We start from the raw sequence: 25,227 nt of genomic DNA on the forward strand, positions 1-25,227 counted from the left end.
AAGCTAGCCCTAAAAGCTAATTTATTGCTTCCTATTTCAAAGCAGTGTGTGGTCACATCAGGAGTGAGCTTGGAATGTTACGCTTGCTGGGAGGAATAACACACACATGGAAAAAGTACAAGACACTCGCTGGTACATGGATCAGTTAAAGATCTAAACCACAATATCAATTAAAGATTTAAAAACCAATATCAGTTAAAGATCTAAAACACAACATCTCAATGCCTAGGTCATCACAGTAATGGCTAAAAGCAAACCAGAACGTTTTTCAATTATACATTCGACAGGAACAATATATTGGAAATTACTCCCAAGACAAAAAAGCTCTACCCACATGCAATGAACACATGCAGGTAATTTTATTTATAAAACATTTCTATACATACTATGGATTATGCTATAAATGAAGATGAGTTTTCTAGACAGAAAATCTTACAGCAGCTGCATAGACAAGAGCACGAGCCTCAGCACACACTGAGCTTCGGGAACGCCTCTCCCAAGACTGGTATCAAATATGTTATGAAAGAAACTGAATTATGATTTCACATCTCTGATACAGCTTCTTTCCAGCCCTCACACACTGTAAGTGAAAATTATTTCCCCTTCTTAGTAAACCACTTTGATTGTGAGCACCATGTAACATCTATGGACATTTGGAGGCAGTGAAACATCTCACAGCAAGGCTGCCATTAAATCTTTGCTGAGAAACAAGGGGAGACATCTGTGTTTCATAGTCTTTGAAATAATTAACTGATTTGTGCATTACCAAAGTGAAAATTAATTTTATTCTACTGTGAGAAAGTTTGGGAAAAGTGGAAGTCTTTAGTAATCTTTAAAAAAAAAAAGAAAGAAGACATCTAGATTAGGCCAGACAAAGAACCAGTTCCCACAAAAGGCATGATGGAGCTCTGCCAAATGTTTCTAAGAACAGAGCATTTTTTGGTTGTTTTTTGGAGCCAAATTTCTTATGCCTTCATTCTCTCTTTTATGGGTATTAATAAGATTTCCACATAAATCTGTCTTTACTTAGTCATCTTCACCACTGTCAGACTTCAGAGTCCTCCACGAGGAAGGACTGCCAACACAAATGTTTGTGATGTCACACGAGCCACACCATCACTGCAGCCATCACTCACAACAAACAGGCCCAAAAGGTCAAAGGCCATATAACCCTCTGCAGGGGCAAAGGATTAAATAATAAATATACCTAGCATTAGAATTGAGGGGTAGAGGTGAAACAGCAGCAGTAATCACCTAAATGCATTTCTTGATTTGGTATTAACAAATGAAAAAAAACAGTGTCTTTCTCCAGTTAATACACATTCTTAGGACAGACTTCATCCACTACTGGGAAATTTTACCTGTGCTCATTTGAAACTGCTTTCCCATTTTCATTTCACATACTTGGACCAGAGCAAACCTATCTTTGATCTATGAAAATTTCCTCTAAGGCATCAGTGAATTTTTGCATTCTAGTTTTTGCATTTAGAACCAGGTAACTCTATCACCCCTTAAAATCTGAGTTAGCATCTTCACACATTGACACCCATGGGTTGATGTCTCTGGTTCAACAAATGAACATACACTCACACGCCAAAAGAAACAAAACCAAAAGCAAAGAAACAAATAAAACAAAAACAAACAATCAAAAAAAAAACCCAAACAAAAAAATCAGCAGATGCTGGTTGAAGGGAAAGAAGTAAGATGAGCTGAGGAGGAAAAACACCATCTCACCAGATAAAACTGCAGTCATTCTTGGGTGGTCACTCACAGACAAGCATCAAACAAATCTAATTCACTCTTCCTAACTTATAGAAGCAGATTCAAGTGTCCAAAGCCCATCCTTGAGTTGCCTGGCCTGTCTTTCATGAGGAAAGGAGGGTCAGATTTGCTGGACTAGAAGATAGGGAATGAGGCAGGAATAACCAGCTCATTGATGTAAGCATTCCTAGATCAAAAAAGAGCATTTGAACATTCAGAAGAGTGGCACTGAGGAAGCTGTTAACTCAAAGCATGTGGCCATCAATATCATGACATTTCTTTTAAGTTTGCTTTTTATTGAATAAACACATGGAAAAAGAAAACAAACCTTCATACAGCTAAAAATTTAGATATCTAAAATTTCATTAAAAACATCTGTGATTGCAGGCTCAAGCATTTAAAAGATAGTGTATGACATAATTATGCTTACAAGCACTGACTCACTGTTTTAGATAGCAATGCATTAAGATCACAGGAAAGATACTCCCTGGGCTATCAAGTTTCTCCCTAAAGTTCCCATCTCCTTAACCTGCTATTATAGACGATTAAGACAATCTGATTGTTACTTTCATCTCAGTTCTAAAAGCCTTAACCAAATAAAAGGCTCAGAGCCCCCCCAGGCCAAGTTCTCATGAGTGCACAGAATGACAGCAAAGGAAGCTGTTTCGTCACTGCTCCCACTATCTGAGGATTTTTGGGGCTGGGTTTTTTAAAGAGCATATCAGTAATTTTTGCAATACAGTGACTTCATCTTAAAAATCAATGTTTTTCTCAGCATTACATTACCACTTTCATTTGAGAAGAGATGATATATAAAGCAGATCAGAACGTGAAATAAGCACATATTTATTGCAACGGGAAGAATTTTACCATTTTTTAAACACATAAGTTGCAGTTTCCAAATGAAAAATCTTAATAAAGATCTAAACATGACAGCGTGTCCAGCATGCTGATATGATAAATATCCAGAATTTAAAATTTTGGGTTTTTAGAAAGTCTGCCTGAGCAGCAGATCACAGCCCACGTCAGCAAGTCTTACGTTTAATCTTAAGGATCTTCTACATCTATGCATAATAAAAAAGGACAAGAAAATTCTAGATCCAAGGATGATGGTAGCTCAAATGTTGGAATTAAAACTATTGAAACTGTGCCTCAGTCACTATTATTGAAAGTTCATACCATCCATCAACCCTGAATAAGAACATCACACATTTTAGGACTAGATTTATACACCACACACAGCAGAAGAGAAAGCTGAAATAAAGATTGGATAGCTTTGAGCGGAAGAGGGTAGACAATCTGTCTTTACTTCTTCACTTAAAAATGCTAAAGAGCTCTCCAAGAAACATTTGTGTTTGCCATTTCTCTCTGTCTCACCACAACAGATGTATCCAGAAAGCCAGGTTTAGATGTCCTCAATTTCAGTTAAGCCCCGGTTCCTCCTATTTCCTATGAGCTGGCTCTGGTTCCAAAGGTGCCTCGCCAAGAGGAAACGACAGGCTTGGATCCTCCAGCGGAATTTAAGCTGGAATATGGGATTTAGTGCTGGCACCCCAGTCCATCTAATTGTTGCACTATTACCCCGTGCTCCTCTATGACCCTGCTTGACACAAACACAGCAGGCTTAGCAGGAATCAGCATCCTGGATTCTGGGGCCCAGGAGTCAGTTTTCAGTCCCAGTAAGGCACAAACAATATTTCTCTTTGCCACTGAACAGATTTCTTACTCTGGTCTCTGTAATGAGGCATGAACAGAGCCCATGCTGCCTAAAACGATGAAACTGTACACACCTATGGATATACCTGTCTGCTTCTAAAGGTTTTTTGTTTCTCCACAAGTCATAGGAAAGATGAATGCTCTGCAACTCTGAATAGAAGCCTGCTGGAAGGGTTCAGGTTCCCTTTCCACCCTAATCCCTTTTTTAACTTCCAAACCATCCTTGCAGTTCCATCCCTCACAAGCACACATGAAGTACAGCATTAAATCCTTTAATAGAAAATGTTTATTCATTTGCAGTTTTGTGTAATCAGTAGACAATTAGGACTGCATTAAAGAATGGCACTTGCAGACACATTAAGCTGTTCTTAAAAAAACCCCTCAGTAATGGCATATGAATTATCTTGAAACATTTCAGCTCATACAGAATTCAGAATCAACAAAAATGCAGTAAATTTCAGGGAACTGTTTTAATAAATACCAAATATAAACTAGCCCACAGATACATAGCAGCAACAACATATGCACTACACAAACCAGAGTTTTACTAGGTAAAGCTCATTGTGCTTATCTGTAAAATACAAGTTATCTATTTATTTCAACTGGTATTATCATACTTCTCACCAGCCAGAGCTCCACACTATTTATGCCCACAAGAATGGCTCCAGTTCAGGCTGTGCTGGGACCTTATCAGCTCCTCCTGCCCAGCCAGTCCCGTGCTCCACATCACAGCTAAAGCCAGCAGCAAGTCACTCCAGGCACCAGGGACACCATGCAAAGCACATTTATGGCTTTGCACCCCTAGAACAGGCTTGTGGCACCAATCTCCAAATTTAACACTGGGAATTTATAATTTGTAAGACATAAGTGGTTATCTGATGGTCAAAATCACTACTCAAGTGTTTACAAATAACTAACAAATGATTGGACACATTTGCAAATCAAGAAAGAGGAAATATTTAAACCATAATGAGTCAAAAGTAAAGCAATACTTACTAAAGCTGACATATTAATAAACAATCCTGCTTGTGGAAACATCAGAAAATATGATTTAATATCCAGAAAGAACCCTGTCATACGTAACTCAGGCTTGCTGACTGTTTTGTCAGAGTCAAGCAAATAACTCCATCCCTCTCGACTGCACAATTCTCATTTGTGTATATACATACATATATGACCATATACATAAATGTCTATGTGTCTATAAAAACATGCTACAAGTTGTCAGGTCACATTTTCAGCAGCACAACGAATGTTAGCTTTGAATTATTTTCTTTAAAATAAGAAAATGAATCGTTAGCCATTAAAAAAAAAAATAAATTAAAAAGCTCTCTTTGGATTTCAGGATGTGAACACAGCTCCTTCTGCACTAAGGAGCGAACTGAAAGGGTCACCCTGTTACCCTGGGAGGGCTGAGCACTCTCAATCACCACTGAAAATAGCAGAGGCAGGAGGAGATGATTAATAACCTTTACAAAAAGAATTTAGGCAAAATAGCATTTTTAACAAACCTTCACTTGTACAAAGTGAATTTTAAAATATCACTGAATGAGAAGGTGAAGGTATCCACTGTCTCACAAGAGCGAGAGGCAGACTGTGCCTCAGCACAAATATTCCTGTAACAATCCCAGTGACAGGTTCCAACTAAAACTCCAGCCACATGAAAAGTATCTCCTCAGTTATCTTGCAATTACAGATGCACCCAAACACATTGAAGTTCCCTATCAACACAAAATACAGTGGTCAGACTTTGCCCAGAGTAACTTATATCATCAGTACAGCTGAAGAGAAATGCACCAGATAATTCAGTGCAGCTTTTTGCCATTCAAAGGTGAGTTTTGGGGGAAGGAATGCAGCATAACCAATATAGAAATAGTGGTAGCTGCATTATGGGGTGGGTTTGTAGAGGAAATGAAGCAGAAGAGTTTACTCTGCAAGGAAAGCCCAGTTAGATGTCAGCTGGTGAGCTCAAACAGGCATCAGTAAGAAAAAAACAAAAGGAGAAAAGGGGAAGAGAAGCCAGGAAGGGAAAGAGAAATAAAATAACGAAAGGAAGAAAAAAAAAAAAAGAAATGTAAAAAAATACTCTCAAAAGCACTTGAAAGTGCATTCACAGAGGCAAGGGGCCCTTTCTAATCTCCACTTTCACACACAGGTCTGCACCTTTCCACAGCTGTCATTTCAACTGAGAGTCAATACACGAGCATAGACAAGCTTTCACAACTTTTCCTCTGCAGGCAACAAAAAGCTTGCAAGAGCACATGTAGATTACTGCTCACAGAAGTGGAGTAAAAATTGCTTGGATGCAGCCCATGGACCGCCCTTTCCGAGCATCCTCATCCTCTGCTGGTCAGGAAACAGAAAGGCTCCTGAGGGTGCCACGTGAGGTTTCACTGACAGCACACACTCCCCACTCCGGCCTCTTCAGCAGCCCCACAGCCACATTTGAAGGTAAATTTGGGGTGTGTGTATTTGCCAATAAACAATATTACATAACATAGGTAACAAAAGAGATTAATGCTCTGCTTCTCCTTTACGAGATGAAACACAAACAGTCACGGGTTTGTTTAAAACCATACAGCAAAATTAAGTGCAACAGACTCGAAGTATCTGTACTCCAGGGTGAGGAGAAATTTAGGTTACTGCTGGTGGCAGCAATTCCAGCACACAGAGATGCCAGCAAGGTATCATCAGTCTGCTGGGAGTGCAACAGTTCAAAAAATAATTAACCTTCACCACTAAAATACTCATTTTTTTCCCTGTCTGGAATTCATTTCACAACTGTGCTTATGGACAAATTTACTCAAAAAATCAGTCAGAAGACTGTTCAGAATAAGTAATGTTCACTTTTGAAGTTCAGTCATAATTGTTCCCCCTACAGTATTACAATTTACTCAAACACAACCAGAAACAAGAAGCTTTTTAAAACAAAAAATAAACCAAACAACCCTCAATTACTTGATCCTCAGAACACAGCAATAGTTTTCCAGCAGGCATCATCATATTTATATTTCACACAGCTTTTAATGAAGATGAGATATTTCTAAGAGGACTAACCAGTCTGAGAGGAAGGGTTGCTTTTTTTAAACCGTCAGCAGGGTGTGCCTCAGGACTTCAGCAACCATCAGAAAAAGCATCATGAGGATATTTGAAAAGCACCACTCCTACAGAGTTAGGCAGACAAAAATCCCATTAAAAAAAAAAACCAAAACAAAAACTCAACAAAATGACGCAGAATATAATTTTATTTTAAAATTCAAACCAAAGCATAAATCTTACTTCAAAACAAAGCCAGCTTCAGCAACCTACAAAATACAAAAGTCAAATAAACCACTTTAACCCCACATATTTCACTGGTGGATTGGGGGTGTTAGCCAAGGAGGCCTCAGCTATGCTCTGAGCTATTTCTGATACGTGGAGGTTTTGTAATTTTCCAGCCTTGTGCAGGGGCAGAAGGAGAGCCTTTGGCTGCATTGATGCTCATAAATATCTTCCCCCTAATTTTTTTTCAGTAGTAAATTGCAGTAAAAATTCAGTCATGCAGTGAGTGATGGGTGCTAGTCAGCAGGCGCTTCAGATAAAGCAGTGCAGTCACTACAGCACACAGAGGGAGCAGCTGGGAACTTTCTTCCTAACTAGTATCAGATTTAAAAAATAAAAGCCAGTTTTTCTAATTCTCAACCTGTTTGGCATCAGAAACAGGTACACTTCAATAAATATTAAATGCAAATGTCTATGCTGGAAGAGCTTCATTTATACCTTGTGACATGCACATATTTTCCATGATCAGTGTATATTTCTGTCTCACAGAATCGGATTTCTTTGTAGCAGTTTAAAAATAAAAGGTCTGGGGGGAGTTTGTTTTGAGTTGGAAGAGGTGGTTTTGTTTGGTTTTAATTTCTTCCCAAATTCCTTTCTATTCTTTCATTTTTAGACAAACACCTCATAAATACCCCTCAGTCAGATCTGTTTTTATGTAAATTTTCTCTCTTCTTAGATGAGGCTCAGAAGTTTGGGCTATCCGTGGACCCTAATCATTCTCTATGTCTGACCAAAACTTGATACAACACTCCACACCATGCCTTCACTAACCCAATTTCATTATTAAAAAACCTCAGACACAAAATCTTTTCAGTGACTTTTCATCACCTTTCAGTGATCTTTTCAGTCAGCACCGCCAGCTGACACAAAATCCTTTTCTTGACATGTTCAAAAATTAACAGTGCCATTTCTCTGACCAAACTCTCAGAACCACCAGCATCTTCCTTGTGCTGCACATTTTCCCTTTTGTCCAGCAACCCTTGAGGAGGCACCATGAACACATCCATCCCCCTCCTGTGTTGAATAGCAGTGCAGGATCATTTGTCTCATCAGCACATTAGACAGAATCACAGGAAGGGTGGGGTTGGAAGGCACCTCTGGAGATCATCCAGTCCAACCCTCCTGCCAAGGCCCCTGTGAATGCAGCTTCTAGGCTCACCTAGAGCAGGTGACACAGGTTGAATTAAGGTTTGGAATCTCTCCAGAGGAGGCTCCACAGCATCTCTGGGGATGGTGTTCCATCCACAGCATCTCTGGGGATGGTGTTCCATCCACAGCATCTCTGGGGATGGTGTTCCAGTGCTCAGTCACTCTCACTGGGGTTTTTCCTCATGTTCAGGTGGAAGTGGCTGTGTTTCACTTTGTGCCCCTTGTCCTGTCTCTGGGCACCACTGGAGAGAGCCTGGCCCTCTGCTCTTGGCACCCACCTTTCAGAGATGTGGATGCATTGATAAGATTCCCTCTCAACCATCTTTTCTCCAGGCTAAACAGGCCCAGCTTCCTCAGCCTTTCCTCACGGGAGAGATGCTCCAGTGCCCTCGTCATCTCCACAGCCCTGTGCCAAACCTTCTCCAGAAGTTCCTTGTCTTTCCTGACCTGAGGAGCCCAGAATGGGACACCGAGCTCCAGATGCAGCCTCACCAAGCCAGAGGAGAGGGGGATATTCCGCTATTGCACTTTTCACATGGCATTTCCCATTTTATTTCTAAGTGGCTGTGCAGACTCTGGAGGTGCACAGCACATTCTCCGCCTGGGGAAGGACCCTCCAGGACCACCAGAGCGCCTCTCCCGGCTCTGACACGGCGGAGCCACGGGGAGGGAGGCGGCAGGAGCAGCAGCTGCAGAGCCCATCCCGGCACGGGCTGAGTTAAGGACCACGGACAGATTTTGTGGATGATGTTTGTGCCCTCTAGGGGGCCGCGCCCGCCAGCGCCGGCAGCGACCGGCACCGCCTTCATCACCATCATCACCATCACCCGAGGCTCGCCACCGTGCCATACACCCACACACAGGGAGAAGAAAGCAGCTCAAACCCTTCCTTTAAATAAATAAAGAGGCCAAAGCTTGATAAAGGGGTAGGGAGCCTCCTCTTCCCGCAAGCCCAGTGAATCTCCAAAAGCGGTTCAGGAAGAAAAGCGCTGATACTCCACAAAACTCAGACAGACCTGGCATCTCATTATTGGTTTGATTACTCCCGGTACAAAGAGCTGGGGACTTGGAGCAGGGCTTAAAGCAAAACTCGCAGCTGGACTTAGAGCAAGACAACTTGAACACAAAAACCCCACCAAGAAATAAGCAAACAAAAAGAAAAAATAAAACCCCACAAACACACACACACACAAAAACCCAAACAAATGAGCAAAAAAGAAAAAAACAAAAAAGAAAAAAAGAAAAACCAACCCCACCACCTTTCTCCTGGAACCTGAAAAACTGCAGAGTCCAAATGAGAGGTGTTTATTTGAGTGACACCCTGACTAAATCAGAAGAGACTCTGAGGAAAGTGTTTGGTAATTCATAAAAAAGCTTCTTCAAAACCAAGCAGAGGAGAAAAAATTGAAAATCCATGCACAAAGTAAAACATGACTTCCACTTTGTTATCTGAATCTGTACATTTCTTTCCTTATCTGTCAAGGGATATGCTACAAGCTGTACATCTCCCATCAAATTACCTAAGGAAATCACAGCAACTGGCTCAAAGCTTTAATTCCAGCAGTGTTCTTTTCATTCTCAAATCATCTAAGATGCAGTCAGCTCACCCCCATTCCAAGCCCTGTGGTTTGCAGACACCAGAACCCAGCAACCTTTTCACTTCCAGGCTGAGATTATTTTTATTTTATTTTACTTTTTAAAGAAAAAAAAGCCTAAGAAATATTGCTTCTATTTGCAACACACAGCTATGCCTCAGTCTCCCACAAAAAAACAGTTGGAATGCAAGAACACTAACAGCAGATTAGGAGAAATTCATACAAATGTCACAGTTAATGTCCAAAACATCATGTGTCACTGTTTTTCCCCTCCAACCCCCAACAAGCTTCTCAAAACACATTTCAACAGGGTCACTGTTCTGGCTGTTTATTTAATTAACATGACAACCCAGAGTACACAGGATTTCTTTCAGTTCCCCAGCTTTGCATTTTCACACTTCAGGCAGAAAGAGCAGAAAGTCACTACTGTACTTTACTTTTTTTGCCAATATACCATAATGTACATTTCTTGATTTAACCAATTGACAAAAATAGATTCTAACCCCTTCGTGAGAGTTTCAGCAGCAGTTTTAACATTTTTGTGAGGCTGAAAGAAAAGTGAAAAAACCCAAGTAGAGCAGGTTTGCGTAGATGAAGCCATGCAAAAGAAAATAAAGCATTACGTCTGGAATCCCTGGGTGATTTTTCCTGGAGCCTTACTTAAATATTTTACACTGTTGTATTTCAGCAAGTCACCAGATGACATAACTCCTCAGTATTTCTTAGTTTTTAGTGACCTAAATGGCAATGCCATTAAATCTTATCAGAGTAATTATAGCCCAATAAACCTTATTAGCAGGAGGTATATGGTATATAAAACCTCACATGTTTAATAGGAGACCTATGTCTTTGACACAAAGTTCAGTATCTGAATTCCATCTGCCATCTCCCCTCTAAAATTTTAATTTCTCTATGTTGCACCCTGATCTCTCCCATTTTTAAGCCAGAGGACAGGTTCCATGTTATTAAAAATTGGTTATAATATAAGGATACATTTGTCTACTTTTTAAGGCAAAATGAGGAAGAAGCAACAAAGGGGAAGAAGCAACATATTCCTGGCACTAACAAAGCTCTCACTATCAAACAATGAGGAGAGATAAAGCCTTAATTTTCCCTTGGAAAAAAAAAAAAACCAAACAACAAAACCAACAAATATACTTCTTTTTCTTCACTGTTTCTTAGATCTTATCACTGCAGAGATATCTTTGGCCATGTGAAAATTTACAGTATTGTCTTCTCAACCCCACAGACAGGCGGTGATAAGGACAGTCCCGGCTCACAACTTTCCCAGGCTACAGGCTGAGAACAAGCAGAGTTACCACCCAGAACCCCATGAAAAACAGTCAGTCGAGAAAAAAAAAAAAAGCCCACTGCAGCTGCTGAAGGAAGATAAACGAGTCTGGCACCAAAGTCTGAAAAAATAACTCTTAACAAGGAGAAAAGGGATGGGAAAGATGCAGCAGCATGAAACAGCTACCAAGTTTCAAACCAACTGAAAATAAGTGACAGAGCCTCAGATGTCCCGCGGGAAGGCAAAGAGCTTTCTACTTCTCCAGCTGCCCTGAAGGAGGGAAAGAGCAAAATAGAAATACATCAGGAGAATGGATAGAAAACCTGTCTGCCTTGGGAGGCAGAGAACAGGATGGGATGGGTGTACGTGGAGCTGCTGGCCTGGCAGCTGGGGACATCAGAGCTGAGGGAGAAGCACCTTCATCCTGGTGCTGCCTCCTGCATGGATCAGGGCAAGATTCATCCATGCATCACCTCACAAATGCCTTCTCTCACAGGGCTGTGTCACCCAGCAATTTAGGGACTAGAGAGTCCTTCAGGCACTGATGTGTGCTGTACCCCTACAGTCTTCTAAGGTATAAAAGGAAAATCCTGCAAAAGTAAATCAAACTATTTGTAGCAGCTGTAAATAACACACACTTGTAATACATCCAAGGTTGCCAAAAGTTTCCTATTCCCCTAAACAAAACAAACAAGCAAAGCTCAAAAGCAGAATCAAGAGTCTTCAGCATGGTTTAAATTTGCCCAGCTACAATCTCCTGTGCAGCATTCTGCCCACCAGGACAAAATCACCCCCTTGAACTACAGTATGTCGAGATTCACATGGCAATCAGAGACACAAGCTCCAGAGCATACAGGCATTATGATATTTTAATGGAAAAAAAACACAACACATAGAAGACATTTCTGCTCCCCTCCCTACCCCCACCAACCTCCTCTCCACACTTTCAGGAGGAGATAAAATGTTTGCAAAAACCTGGAGAAAAAACTCCAAAAGCCATCGTCTTCTTGGTGGCATTTTGCATTTACTAAAAAAAAAAAAAAAAAAGAAAAAAAAAGTATTTCTTCATTCATTCCCTGTCATATCCATCCATCCATTCACAAATTCACTTGCATCCTCTTTCAAATCTGGGTGAGTGAGCCCTCAAGGAGCTGAGCATCCTCAGCCAGCCTTGATGAAATCACAAGGAGACAACACTCAGCTGGGAGCAAGATCAGGCACACATTTCTCAATGAGATCTACACACACACACACCAGTCTGGAAGCTTTTAATCCAAAGACATTGCCAAAGTTCAGAAAGAGAGAGAACATATACAAAAAGCAACCACAAAAAGCACAGAATTAAACTAAAAATGGGGAAAGAGCACTTTTAGCAACAACAGAAGGTTGCATCATTGTACCATTTGAATTCTGGATGGTGACTTTTTTTAAGGAAAGTTTTTCTTTTCAAATTCTTTTTGGAACTGATAGGCAGCTAACACAAGATGTGCTAATACAATATCCATGCTGTCAGTATGCAATTCCTGGTACTGCCCTTTACATCACAATGCCACATAGATTCACCTTCAAATTCTAGTAGGGAAGAATTCAGATTGTAGTTGAGATGTGTGTTACCAATAAAGAAAAATTCAGAAATTCAAACTTTCACAGAATCTTATATTAACAAAAACAGTCACATATGAAGGGAATTAAATTCTGGAAAAATAAAAGCTCAATTAAATGCTCAGGAAAGGTTACACAGGAGGTGATGGGAAAAATCTCTAAAACTTTGCCTAATGTTACTCACTAAATTGAAGTATGTGTTTCAAAGCAATAAAGCGGATCTATTTCCTGATTAAAATTATTGGCAGCTCACAGATGTACAAACAAGACCAGAAACATTTAGAGGATATTTTTTAAAAACAGGGGGGAAAGAGAAGGCCGGGTTTTCTTTCAAAGCCTTCATCTCTATTTTTAACATGTTATATTTAAAAACTGTCCAAAAGAAAAACATTTACCTGTGCTTTAAGTCTACAGGGAGCTGATTTTTGCTATAAATATAAACTCTGCTTGCTGTAAGAGAGTCCTACTTCTCCCAACATTTCTTTGAGGTCCTTACAGAGCTTTGTTTCAGCTTTTCCATTTTTCTATCATGCTAGCATTTATTTAAGAGAATAGATTTCAGGGAGAGAAGTTCACATACACACACGCAAGTTATGTTAAAAAAAAAATGAAAAAAAAAAAAATACAGGAAGTCTCCCCAAACTCCAAAGTAATAATCCATTTCTAATCACACAGTGACACTAGCAATACCAGATCTCACAATTCATTAATAGTGAGTGAGAACAAAAGAAAATTTGCCAAAATCCTGCAGCGGGTGAACTGAACAGTGGCCAGATAACTCCAGCCCAGCTCTACAGCCTGGAAGTGGGAATTGCTCAGGGCAAAGCTGACCACTGTCCCCAGATAATGTCAGGGAAGGAAAAGAGGTCTACCTCACTATCCATCACCAGTTTCATGTTCTGGTATATGCAGGAGATCTGAAATCCCTCCATAAGAAACGACAAGGACCAAGGTCACTGAGTCCTGTCTCCAAAAGACTACATTTAGAGATGTTAACTAAAAGGCTGCATTTATTGGAAGTGTGAAAGCAAGGGGAAATATGTTTAAAGCCTTACAAATTATTATTGTAAGAAACCACCAGAAATGCCTTGCATCTCCAAGTAAGCATAAACAGTGTTAATTGCATGCCTTATTGTACTTACAAATTACTCTTGCACCGTTCCCTCTCAGTTCCTGTTAAAGTCAGAACTGGGTCAGTTTTCTACTTTTTCACACTGTATTTGTCTATGGTAAATATTTACTTTACCTAAACAAAACTGTTAAGTAAATAAGCACATTTGTTGTAAAACAAGTCTCAAGTATATAAGGTTGTCAGGCCCTCTTCTAAGAAATGTCAAAACCAACCACAAAGGGATGTAATCAAACCATTTCCAGAAACAAACTAGCCACCCACACCATATAGTTACATGCCATTACTTGGAAAATACTTTGCTGCTTATCCAGCCAGCCACCTGAAAGAAAACCTTTGGTGTATGATAACACGCTTCACTTGATCACGGCGCAGAGAACCATTTCCAATACGAATTGAAAAAGAAAGCTTATTTGATACCATTTGATACTTATTTTCCCCCCAGGTTTCCCTTTCCACTGTTCAGCGTGGGCTGCGCTGACTTTCAAGACACTCAGTTACACGGACCGTGGAGTGATACTTTTGTGGGGCAATCTTAAATCCCAAAACAGCTGAGAAACACTTCACGGGCAGAACTGAGCCCACTCTGTGTCCGTGTCAGCTCTGTACAGCCGTGCAGTAAAGACACCGGGACTCGATCGCTTCTTTCTCCAGTGTTCTTTGAGGTGTGCATTGAAATGAACGCGCCGCTGGTAATAAAGTTCTGGCTCAGCCATTCCAATCACAGCCTCTCAAAGGAAACAAAGTTGAGATAAATCGCGTGTGCCTCGCACCGGTTCCCACAGCCACGGCAGAGCGGGAGCTATTGATTACACACACGGCAACAGCCTTGGGGAGGCAAAGTGCAAAGACGAGCCTCAGCGGACAGGCTCCCGCCCTGATAAGGGACTTCTCCCACCGAGGACAAGCTGCTGTGGCACACACACCCCTTTCAAGCTTAAAGCGACTTTAAAAAGGCTAAGGTGCCTTTCTAGGAAACTACAGGTTTGAAACAGCTTCCCTAAGTGATGCTGGGAAACCCGAGGGCTGCGCTCAGGGCAGGTTCTCACCGGCTCCGAGAGCCAAGCGGGCACCGTCCCCTTCCTCTGCCAGCTTTAGGAAAGCCAGCGCCGAGGACAGCTGGAAGAGAAAAGCACACCCCGAGCCCTCTGCTCGCAGCCGGGGCAAGCCAGACCGGTCCGGAGAGCCCCGGCTCTCCCCCGGCTCCGTCCCGAGGCGTCCCGGGGCTCCGGGGAAAACCCGCACGGTGCGGCGGGGAGCGGGGGAAGGCGCAGCTCCCGGCGCCTCCGCCGCCGGCGGGACCCTCGGCAAACTTTGGGACCCGTCTCCCCCCCAGCCCCTGCCCTACCTGCTCCCGGGGGATGCAGGGCAGCGAGGTCCTCCGGTGGGTCTTGTTGCCGCTGCCTCCCGACATCTCGGGGGAGATCATGGAGCTGGACCGCCGCCGCCGCCTGAGCACCGGGGCTTCGTCCGCGGCCGGGGGGGCGGCGGGAGGCTCGGCCAGCGGGGCGGCCCGCCGCGGGGGCCAGAGCCGGTCGGCGTAGCCGGCCAGAAGGATGCCCAGCAGCCCCAGCAGGTAGGCCAGGTAGGGCCGCCAGGACGCCGGGACCCTCTCCAAGGCGACGAGGGACGTGGTCTTGGCCGCGCTAGTCACGGCGAGCATGAGGACGCCCTGCCTCAGCTTCAGCACCAGCCATGTCACGGCGGCCAGGCAGCTCAGCACCACCCCCGTGGCGGCGAGGGAGAGCAAGTGATCCTCCTCCTCCTCCTCCTCCTCCTCCCCCGCCGCCAGCGCCGTCTGCGCCACCGCTTCCCCCCCGCAGCAGGCGGCCAGCAGCAGCAGCAGCAGCAGCAGCAGCAGCGCCGCCGCCCGCGGCCGCACGCCGCCCCGCACCGGGCAGCGCCCCGCGCCCAACAAGGCGCCGGCCAGGCAGAGGGGCACCCAGCCCCGCTCCCCCCGCGCCAGCCTCGCCGCCGGGGCCGGCAGCACCGAGGGGGAGCCGGCGCTCAGCGCCGGGGAAAGTTTCCGGCGGTGCCGGGGCTCCCGCGGAGGAGGCAGCGGCGCGGTCCGGGCGGGCGCCCCTCGCTCCGCCGCTGCCATCCCTCCGCCGCCGCCCATGGCCCCGCCGGGCTCCCCTGGCACCCCGGCGCTTATTCCCAGCCGGGCAGGGTCCGGGAGCGACCCCGGTGGTCAGAGCCCGCTGGCCGGGGGGCGGCGGGCCGGGGGCGCTCCCCGCCGCAGCAGCGCCGGCATTTCCTGCGGAGCGCCGCGCTCGCCCCCCGCTCGCCCCCCGCTCGCCTCCTCCCCGAGAGCCCAGCGCCGCTCCTCTCCGCCAGCACCTCGGCCTTGGGAGCGCGGGGGAAAATTAAAATCTCCTTTTAGGAGTACAGGACTGGGATAGACACGGAAAAAAACCCTAAGCGGTGTGAGAAAATGGGGAGGGGGGGCGGGCGGGGGGAGAGGCAGATGTACCACCTCAGCAGTGCTGCTTAATTTCTAGGCCATCCTTTGCCTTCCAGGCGCTCCCGGCGGAGGCTGGGAGGGGCAGCGGGGGCGGAACAGCGCTGCCCGCCCGAGGGTCCTGCCCGGCCGTGCCCCGCGGGCAAGGGGAGGGAGCCTCCCGCTCCTTGCGGATTGCGGGGAATGAGAAATGACAGGGGGGAAAAAAAATAATAAAGCCCAGGGCTAGAAAAAAAAAGGACAAAAAAAGGCGAGCGGAACCGCGGCAGAAGTTGCGAAGTCCTGCCGGGAGGGCGAGAGAGAGACCTGCGGGAGAAACTTGAACGTAAGCCTGCTTGGAAAGAGAAAAGGAGGACGAGCGAAAAGGAGAGGATTTCCCTCCTGAGCGCTGCAGGGAAAGTCCTTGAATTTTACACGGGAAAAGCGCTCCTCCCGGCCAGGAGAAGAGGCTGCCCAAAGCCCAGAGCAAACCTGCACCGAGCAAGCGGCCAAACCCGAGTCTGAGTGTTGGAGGCGATAACGAAGGAGGGGAACCGGGGGCTTTGCCGCTTCCAAAGCGGCTCCCGGGGAAGGGCAGCCCTGCCCTGCCCCGCGCTCCCCCGGAGCAGCTCCCTGGCAGCGGCCGCTGGCAGCCAGGGCATAAATCCTCCCGTCAGGGTGGGGGCAATTACGAGGCCGTAAAAGAGTCAGGAAGATGGATGTTTACCGTGATTATTTCTGGTTGTGTTTTTGTTTTAATAGGAAGCCCGAACTGGAATCCCGAAGGCAGCGGGCTCTGGTCTTCCGAAGCGTTACGGATTTCTAGGCTGTAGCTCCATCCAAAAGCCTTTTCCTTCCTCAAAACCTACCTCACCTTCACGCCGGAGGGCTCCACAGCATGCTAGGGGCAGACTCTGGCCCTGACCCTGGACTGCCCAAAATCGCTCTTCACACGAGTGTAATCAGGTGCAGACTAAAAGTCTGCAAAACCCCGGGTGCCCCGAAGAGCATGGAGTAATGTATTTAGCACTTAATACAAACCACAGAAAAATACAATCACCAGCTGTGAAGTGACAGAGCATTAAGAGTCAGGAAACGAACAGATTAGAAAACAGAATTTCCCAGCCCTCTCCCCGCCTCGCACATCTACAAATCGCTAATTTGAGACAGATTTACAGCCTTTACATATTTATTGGTGTATCTATCTGGATATCATGCTTATCATCCGGGATCTGAGTATCTGAAATGGTAGCATTAGTGAAGCATACTTGGGATTTTTATTAGAAATGGGTCATAAAAACTGAGCCTGTTTTAAAATAATGGTTTTCCAGCCTGACTATTATGGAATATGGATTTATTAGTCATTTTTATGTTTGAAGCTTGGTTTGAAAACAACCTAGATATTGTTAGCAAAGTTTGGCTCTGAGCAATGGAAAGCCTCTGGTTTTTTTAAAGGTTAAGGGACCAGATTAATAACAGCTGGAAGGGTTTAGAGTTTATTCTGGTGAGACAGCAATCAGCAGGTTGCCATACACACCTAGAAAAACATAGCTGGGTTCCATCTACCCTAAACATCAACCTCCCGGAGACAGAGCCAGTGCCCAGATAATAATAGTTACATGCATCTTTTTCAGGTTTTTTTTATAAAAATATGCATCTTTCAGGTGTTTCTAAGTCTAGATGCATCAAAACAGAATGCAAATAAATGGACAGTGCAATACTGGATACCACACATGCAGGAGTTGCAAATCAGATAGATCAGAGCTTTGACCTACTGCTCCCTTCTGAGTAGCATTTGCTTACATCTTAATTTATCTCCACTTTGTTACTTTACACTTATGCTTCCTGATACCAGAAATACTGACACTTTAAATAAAATAATGAAAACAAAAATAGGAACTAGAGGAATAAACAGTCCCTACCTTAATTCTTTTTGCTGCCACCTCCCTTTAGAATTATAATACATAGATCAAAGCAGATAATTGGATACTTAACTATATTCTTTTAATTCCTTAAGCTAAAACATTAATTATTCTGTTTAGATTAAAAGCAGTAGCATTTTATTTTTTTTTTTGGCTGGACACATTTTAGGTTCTTTCCAGTCTCACATGAAACAGACCATACCTCCCCAAGGCATCTGCCACTTTCTGCTCTGAAGCTGACACAAGAAAGTCAAATTAAGAGTCCTTTTTTCTGGTATATCAATTCTCACATCATGCATTAGGTAACATGATGAAAGTCAAGGCTCATAAAGTCACGGCACAAGTTCTTATGTATTGATCAGTACATGGGAAGATGAACTTTGCTGTGCTCTCTACCACCTGGGATTTGATAAAAATAGTTCTGCACGTTTCTGAATGAAACAATGTAATTGTTTCTTATTCATCTACTATCTAAGGGTGTTTTAGGCCCTTAAGTTGTGAAGATCTTTCACAAAAAGGCAATAGTAATTTAATTTTTGCATCTCCATCTAAATCAGTGCCAGGTGGGAAAGCATGGTAGGTGATGAGCCAAACAGAATGGAAGATGAGAAATAATGACCAGTTAGGAGATTACCTATGCAGGGACACACAAAAAGAAGGGGAAAGGCAGGAGGGTACTTGTGTTATTTCATTCTTCAGGATATGATTCCACTGGATTAGGCTGTCTGCAGCTGACAGGTACCTCTTAAACAGTATGTTGAGCATATAGTTATTGTCACCTAAAAAATTCTGTCTTCCTTCTCTAGAGAAGAGAAAATCTGGGAAGGCAGATCTCTACCTCTACAAACAGTGAACAGCTCAAGATTCACTGAAGGTCTGGTGATGCATCTTTTTTGGCACTTTTCACACTGCAGTGAAAACAAAAAATCGCCACTTCTGTTTACATTTGGAATGCAATCTTCCATAGTGATGGTAGAGAGTTCTTGGAGACTTCAAAGGAGACAAACCCAGGAAATTTCATGGGTTACTGTCACAGCAAGTCCTGTAAGAAAATAAAGGTCAACTGGCTTTAACTGCAAAGAAAAAGCAGTTTGCTCTGGACAACAAAGAGCAGGAAATGGACAATGAAGAAAAGGAGATGTAAAGAATTTTTGGACAGCTGGCTGTTCCCCAAGACATAATCATCAGTCTCAGAATCACTTCATTCTCAGCCATTGGTGAAGAAGATGAAGTGAATTTTACATGGCATAGGCAACAGTACTTTCACCTAGTCCTCTCAGGGGACTTGAGGCATCCACACAAAACACGATTCTCCATCTAAAGAGAGGAACAGTGATTTCCCTGACCACTGAGGACAGGGGTAGAGGGTTCACAATGGAACTGTTTAGCCCAGCTATCCAGATCAGACAACCAGCATTTGTTTGGTTTGTCCACACTTCCCTGCAGTCTTTTCTCAGGCTACTGCTGGTTTGTGGTCACAGGGACTGGGCCACCAGAAACATGTGCAGGGCCACTTCCCCTAACAGGTTACATGGTCTCTGCCCCCCAAAAATAGTGGTGCAACGAAGAAGTCCCAAACCCTGCAGAAATGCTGAGATGGAGCTGAAGTGAGATGCTCTTCTAGGTATAAAGAAGCAGTAGTGAAAATGAAGTAAATTCTGCACCATGTCCTACTGAAGTGTGCCATGGGGGGAGGGGGGAAAGGAGAAACAGAGAGAGTTTTGTTCATACATTTTCAACTTTACCACTCTTGGTCTATACTTACGGTAATTATTCTTACATTTTTTGTTGATTTTTTTTTTCTCCTATTCCTTGTCATTAAACTTTCCTCAACTTCTTATGGCTTTGCATATGGATAATTCTATATAAATTTTTATAAAGCTGCTGAATGTTAATTGACTGAGTAAAGTCAAATTTGCCTAATTTTTGAAATCTACTATGATTAAAACATGGTAGTAATGTTCTGGACTTTTATGCTAGTTTTCTGTGTTAGGATCTCAAATTATTTTACAAACTGTCTAAGTCATTAAAATCCATAGGAGTTTAGGTAATGGCCAGTATGTTGCACGGAAGATTTATATCTCTGTTTACTGGAGCACTTAAAAATATGCTTACTTACAAATATGAGCATTTTTCTGACTGCAGTGGCATTTCACAGACTATCACATGAAATTCAATTGAAAGTTTTAAAAATTACAATTTTTTCATGTGACTCATTAAGCATCCAGAGTAGTATGTAGTAAAAAAATTTAATGTGTGAGTTATCTTGCTGATTCAATGATTTTAATAGTGAATGTGGCATTGAAGCATATTTACCATGTGAATTAGATTATTTTTATACCATTTTCAGCAAAGAAGTAGTAAATAATGTTATTTTGGGGTTGAGTGCAGGCATGCTCACAACACCCACACTGCATCTGTTTTATGTAATTCACAATTTCAAGGTTTATTTCATAAGGGGATGACTGAGGTATGTAATGAACAAAAATTAAGTCCTATATTGTGGAGAACATCCACTTGATGACAAATCAAATTTATTAATTTATGAAAATTTCCATTGCCTTCCATTGTGGTGTGCATAGAAAAAAATCACAGTTACTGTATTAGGAAAACAATTAGAATCCTCATGCACTGGAAAGAATGGGATGATTCTGATTTTTTCCAAGCACAGAAGTGAGTTTTCAGTCTCTGTAAGTCTGTTATACTTCCACTAGAGGCATTTAAGAAAGTACAAACTATATTTCAAAATAAGAATTATTCAGAACTGAATGGATTACTTTTAGCTTACACGAATGATCACGCTATAATGGAAGAGTAAAATTCCGATTCTGGAGAGGAGAGTGTGACTGGAGCCTTTTATAGGTTAACTTTTGTAAATTTTTTTTTCGTTGCTGTTGATTTTTTGTTTTGTTTTGTTTTGTCTATGTAGCTTTTGTCAGTAGGATCATGGAATCATGGAATGTTTTGGGTTGGAGGGGATCCTAAAGGACATCCTGTTCCAACCCTCTGCCATAGGCAGGGACACCTTCTCCGAGACCTGGCATCTCCATTATCTTCCACTAGACCTCAGAGCCCCATCCAAGCTGGCCTGGAGGATTTCCAGGGATAGAGAATCCACAGCTTCTCTGTGCCAGGACCTCACCACCCTCACAGCAAAGAACTTTTGCCTAATATCCAATCTAATCCTGCCTAATCTAACCTCTGTCAGTCTGAAGCCATTCCTCTTTGTTGTGTCACTCCAAGCTCTTGTAAAATACACATGAATGGAAAATTTTTTGATGGTGCCCATGGAGGGAATCTCGTTTTCAAAGAGTGATTCTGTTTTATCACAGCTGAGAGTTCCTGTGACCCAGAGGTTTTTATTGCAATAGTGAATGTGAGCCGGGTCTGTGGAAAACTGATCGCCTGTGTCTATAAACAGTGCCTTAAACACTCTCCTGGAGCAAGGCAAGCTCACTTTTCATAGCCACAGGGCAAGTAGAGCTGCAAGAAAATGAGGTGCAATTATACCAAGGCAGGCAAAATTCCTTCAAAGATGTGATTTTCCTAGTGAGGGCTGCGTGGATGTGCAGAAAGCAATCCATTCCCACGGACACACGCTGAACCTCATCCACATGGGCTGGCTCTTCAAGCCACTTCTGAGAGCACTGCCTGCTTTGGGCTCTAGAACACAAATACTTTTAGCAGTGAATTGTTATTTTTGAAAGAAATGTCCTATAGCAACGTGACTGCAAGCACTCTGTTTTGGTAGTTTTTTTTTTTTAAAGATGCCAACCTTTGTAATACTTGAATGACTGTCCCAGAAATTTGGTTTGCTAGCTTTTGCTGACATTAGATATTTATGCCATAAATTTCTCTCTCTCATAAATTTAGGTTTAGGAAAAAAATAACTTTTAAAAATTCTGTACGTTATCATTTTGAAGCCACCTGAAGTACTGGTTTTGAAAGCAGATATTCAAATTCTTTTAAAAGTAATAATTACAAGTACACTGACTGGTTCAAATCTGCACAGGACCCTGTGTTTATTTTGTGCTTCAAATGGTGTTTAGTTTTCTGATCACTGAGTTAAGTTTAACTCTTCCACTATTCCTATTTTTTTTTTAATAATATGTACTTAAAACACTGCTCACTCAACAAATTTGAGTGGATACATAAATACTTGTAGAACGGGGTCCTATTTCTCATAAATTTTCATCTGGCTGGACTATCCAGCTCCTTAGTCTCTAAACACCAAATATTCTCTCAGTCTCTTTTTTTTCTGGTGGTTTTGTTGTTGTTTTCTTTTCCTAATTCTTATAAATATTCTGTAGAAATACAATGAAGTCACTTGTTCCTCTAACAGGAAATTCAGTGCTCTTTTCTATAGCCTGTTTTGTTACAGTTCTGGGAGACAACACTGAAAAATCAAGATTTTTACTAACCTGAATACTATCTTTGGTGTCAGTTCCATTTTATCTTGTGTTCCAGTATCAAGTATCAAAAAATGTCAGCAAACAACTCTTATTTTTAAATAGTTCTGTAAGTACACTAAGTTTTATGCTTTCTGGTTTTGTGATTTATAAGTATGTACATTAGTGTACAACTTTTTTCCTAGGAAATGGGATGGATATTTTCAAAACATCTTTTCCTAGTAAGACTGACAAAATGAGTCCTGCTTAAATAGCTGAGAAACAGAAATGTAGGCTGAAAGTAAGTTTTAACTAATGTATTCCAAGGAAAATGACCAAACCTCTGAGAGTAAAGGGAAGCTAAGAATGATTAGCCAAAAAAATAATTAATTCCATTGAAACAATTCTCACTTGACATGTAATGCACACAATCAAAGGTACAGGCTCATTAATAACTTATTTATGACACTCTGAACCATGTCAAGAAGTTTATTTTAGAGTGAAAAAAATGTAATGCAAAGCTTTAATATTCAAGAAATGTAAGTTCTTAAATTGATTTGGAATCAAATTGTAGTTAGATAAGTATCTAAAGATGCAAGTAGGTGTTTAGCAGGATTTTCAAAGATTCTTTACCTTAATGTGCCTGCATCCAAAAATTCCTCAGCTTCCTTTACAGTCCTCTGCTTCCAGTGTTAAACCAGGTGCTAAAGTTTCACTTCTGAGCTTGTCCAGGAGTCTTGCTGTGTCAGCAGAGCTGAATTCTCCATGTCTAATTCATGTCTGGAAGGATTCTCAAGCACAGTTCCTCCATCTGCATCGCCTGAGAAACTCTATCCCAAAGGCATGTGCTGAGCACATGGAGCAGCTCCCCAAAAATCACCAGTCACAAAGTGTGGAGAGCTGGGTAGCAAATTCTTCTCATTCTTCAACTGTGCCTTAAATTCCTGTCCACGGAATATTTTGTTAATCTTGCAAACCTTGATGGTGGATCTGTTTCGTTTCGTATAAATAAATAAAAAATATCTGTGGTAAAAAGGGAGAAGCGGTGAGTTATGACACCACAGCCTTGTGGTAGGAACATTCACTGAGGGGCAGAGACACCTGGATCCCAGCCCCTGTCCCACAGGCTGGCTTATGTAAGATTTATAGTGTAAATGTTGAAAATGAGATTTTAAAAAAATATTTAAAATACATAAAGTAACCACTGGAGTAGGGACAGGTGTCTCCATCATGAATATCCCTTCTTTTCATGGTTGCCAGATTCCATACCTCTATGAGCTGTACACCCAAACCTTCACATGGCTAGAAGCCACAATATACATTCTTGTCCCATGTGCTGGGAAGCAGAAGCTCTCAGCAGGAACTGGTTGTGGCCCTTCAGGAATTCCACCAGCCCATTTCCATATTGGACTGCATTAGCTGTGCAGCTGAGTCCTAAATCAGTGTTACATCGCCTTCAACAGCCTGGACCACTGTGCTCCACCCCACAACACAGAAATTGCCTCATGTTGTAGCTCTGTCTTGGGGATTTGGTCCCAAGTGACTAACTGAGAAACAAATATGTCAAAAATATCTGTGGAATAATTCTGGCCTTTGACACTGAGTCTCTTACAATGGCAGTTAGACTCATGAACCTTTACAGGCTCCCTTTGAGATGTTATCCTAGATCCTGAAATCTTGACATTTTTAATCAGTTCCTTTTAAGCACAAAGAGGATATAACTAAATCTATCATCTAAAACCATCCATTTTAATGTCAGGTTGCTTTAATACTATCTCCCCTCCCACCACCAAAAGGAGCAAGTGACATTATCCACTTCCTAGACTGTGTAATCCTGTGCAGTATCAGAACATTTACAGATATTATGCAGTGTACATGTACAGATATTAATGCTGCACCATCTCACGCCTGTCATGAGATGATTTTCTTGGGGAAATGAGGAACTCACTCGTATGCTGAAGTGGCTTACAGACACACCACAGAGTAAGTTTTAGGCACGGTACAGGTGGGTTTGAGCCCAATAAAATCAAGGGAACTGCATATTCCCATCTCAGTCTGACCTGACTCACACAGCCATTTACACCAGTACAAGAACACAAGAAATTTTAACAGCAACTTTGTTGAGCTTAATGAATTTAATTTCCTAGTCACACCAACTGTTCCAATTTGTTTCCAGGTCTAATAGGAGAACCATATGGAGAAAGGCACAGAAAGACAAGTGGGCGGTGCATGCCATTACTCACCATCTGTCCCGGCAAGCCGTGCTGAGCTAAACCAGGAACAGGTCATGGCTCACACAACATTCACAGGTCAGAGCCTGTCTGAGAGCCAGGGAGCACTGCCACACGTGGGAAGGTTTTCCTGGAGCTGCCGTGCGAGATGAGGACAGCAAGGGGTCGACCGGTGAGAGAGGAGTTGCAGGTGAAGACAAATGCCTGAGAAGTGAAAGCCTGTGTTGAGAGAAGAGGTAAAAACTGACTGAGTGTAAAGGCATAAGTCATACAGCAGCTTAAGATGCTGACATGAAGGTTTTTATTGCAATAGAAAGCCCTACATTTACTAAGAGCTGGAGATTTTGCCCAAGGCTTCATAACCTTATAATGTAACATTATTCCAACTGGTATTGCTTTCTCAGCAAAAATTATAAAAACATAAATTCATGTTGAATCCTACAGCATGTGTTTCGCTAAGATTTATAGATGGACTGTAGAGCTGTATTCTCAGAGAACCTGCCCTGCACTTCCCTGCACCTGCAGAGGGCTGGGACTGGGAGGATAATTACGAGCATTGAGAGCCTACACCAGATGTTCCAGGAATGGAGAAATTCCCTCTTTGGCTGGCTGGCCTCAAGAGGCAGGAAAGCAGCAAGGGGAAGTGCTGCTGTTTGAGCTGGCATGTGCCATGGCAGCCCTT

The 25,227-nt window shown here is 42.8% G+C and overlaps 1 protein-coding gene across 1 annotated transcript in view; it reads right to left on the reverse strand.

Moving 5' to 3' along the window:
• Positions 1–15,831, reverse strand: part of PDE3A (phosphodiesterase 3A) — a 219,944-nt gene extending 204,113 nt beyond the window's left edge. Inside the window, exon 1 of the mRNA XM_058852942.1 lies at positions 14,913–15,831. Coding sequence (XP_058708925.1) covers positions 14,913–15,683 — 771 coding nt within the window. The 5' untranslated portion in view covers positions 15,684–15,831. The remainder of the gene's footprint in view (positions 1–14,912) is intronic.
• Positions 15,832–25,227: the final 9,396 nt, after the last annotated feature.

This window comes from Poecile atricapillus, chromosome 18 (genome assembly GCF_030490865.1).
Source record: "Poecile atricapillus isolate bPoeAtr1 chromosome 18, bPoeAtr1.hap1, whole genome shotgun sequence".
Lineage (NCBI taxonomy): Eukaryota > Metazoa > Chordata > Aves > Passeriformes > Paridae > Poecile > Poecile atricapillus.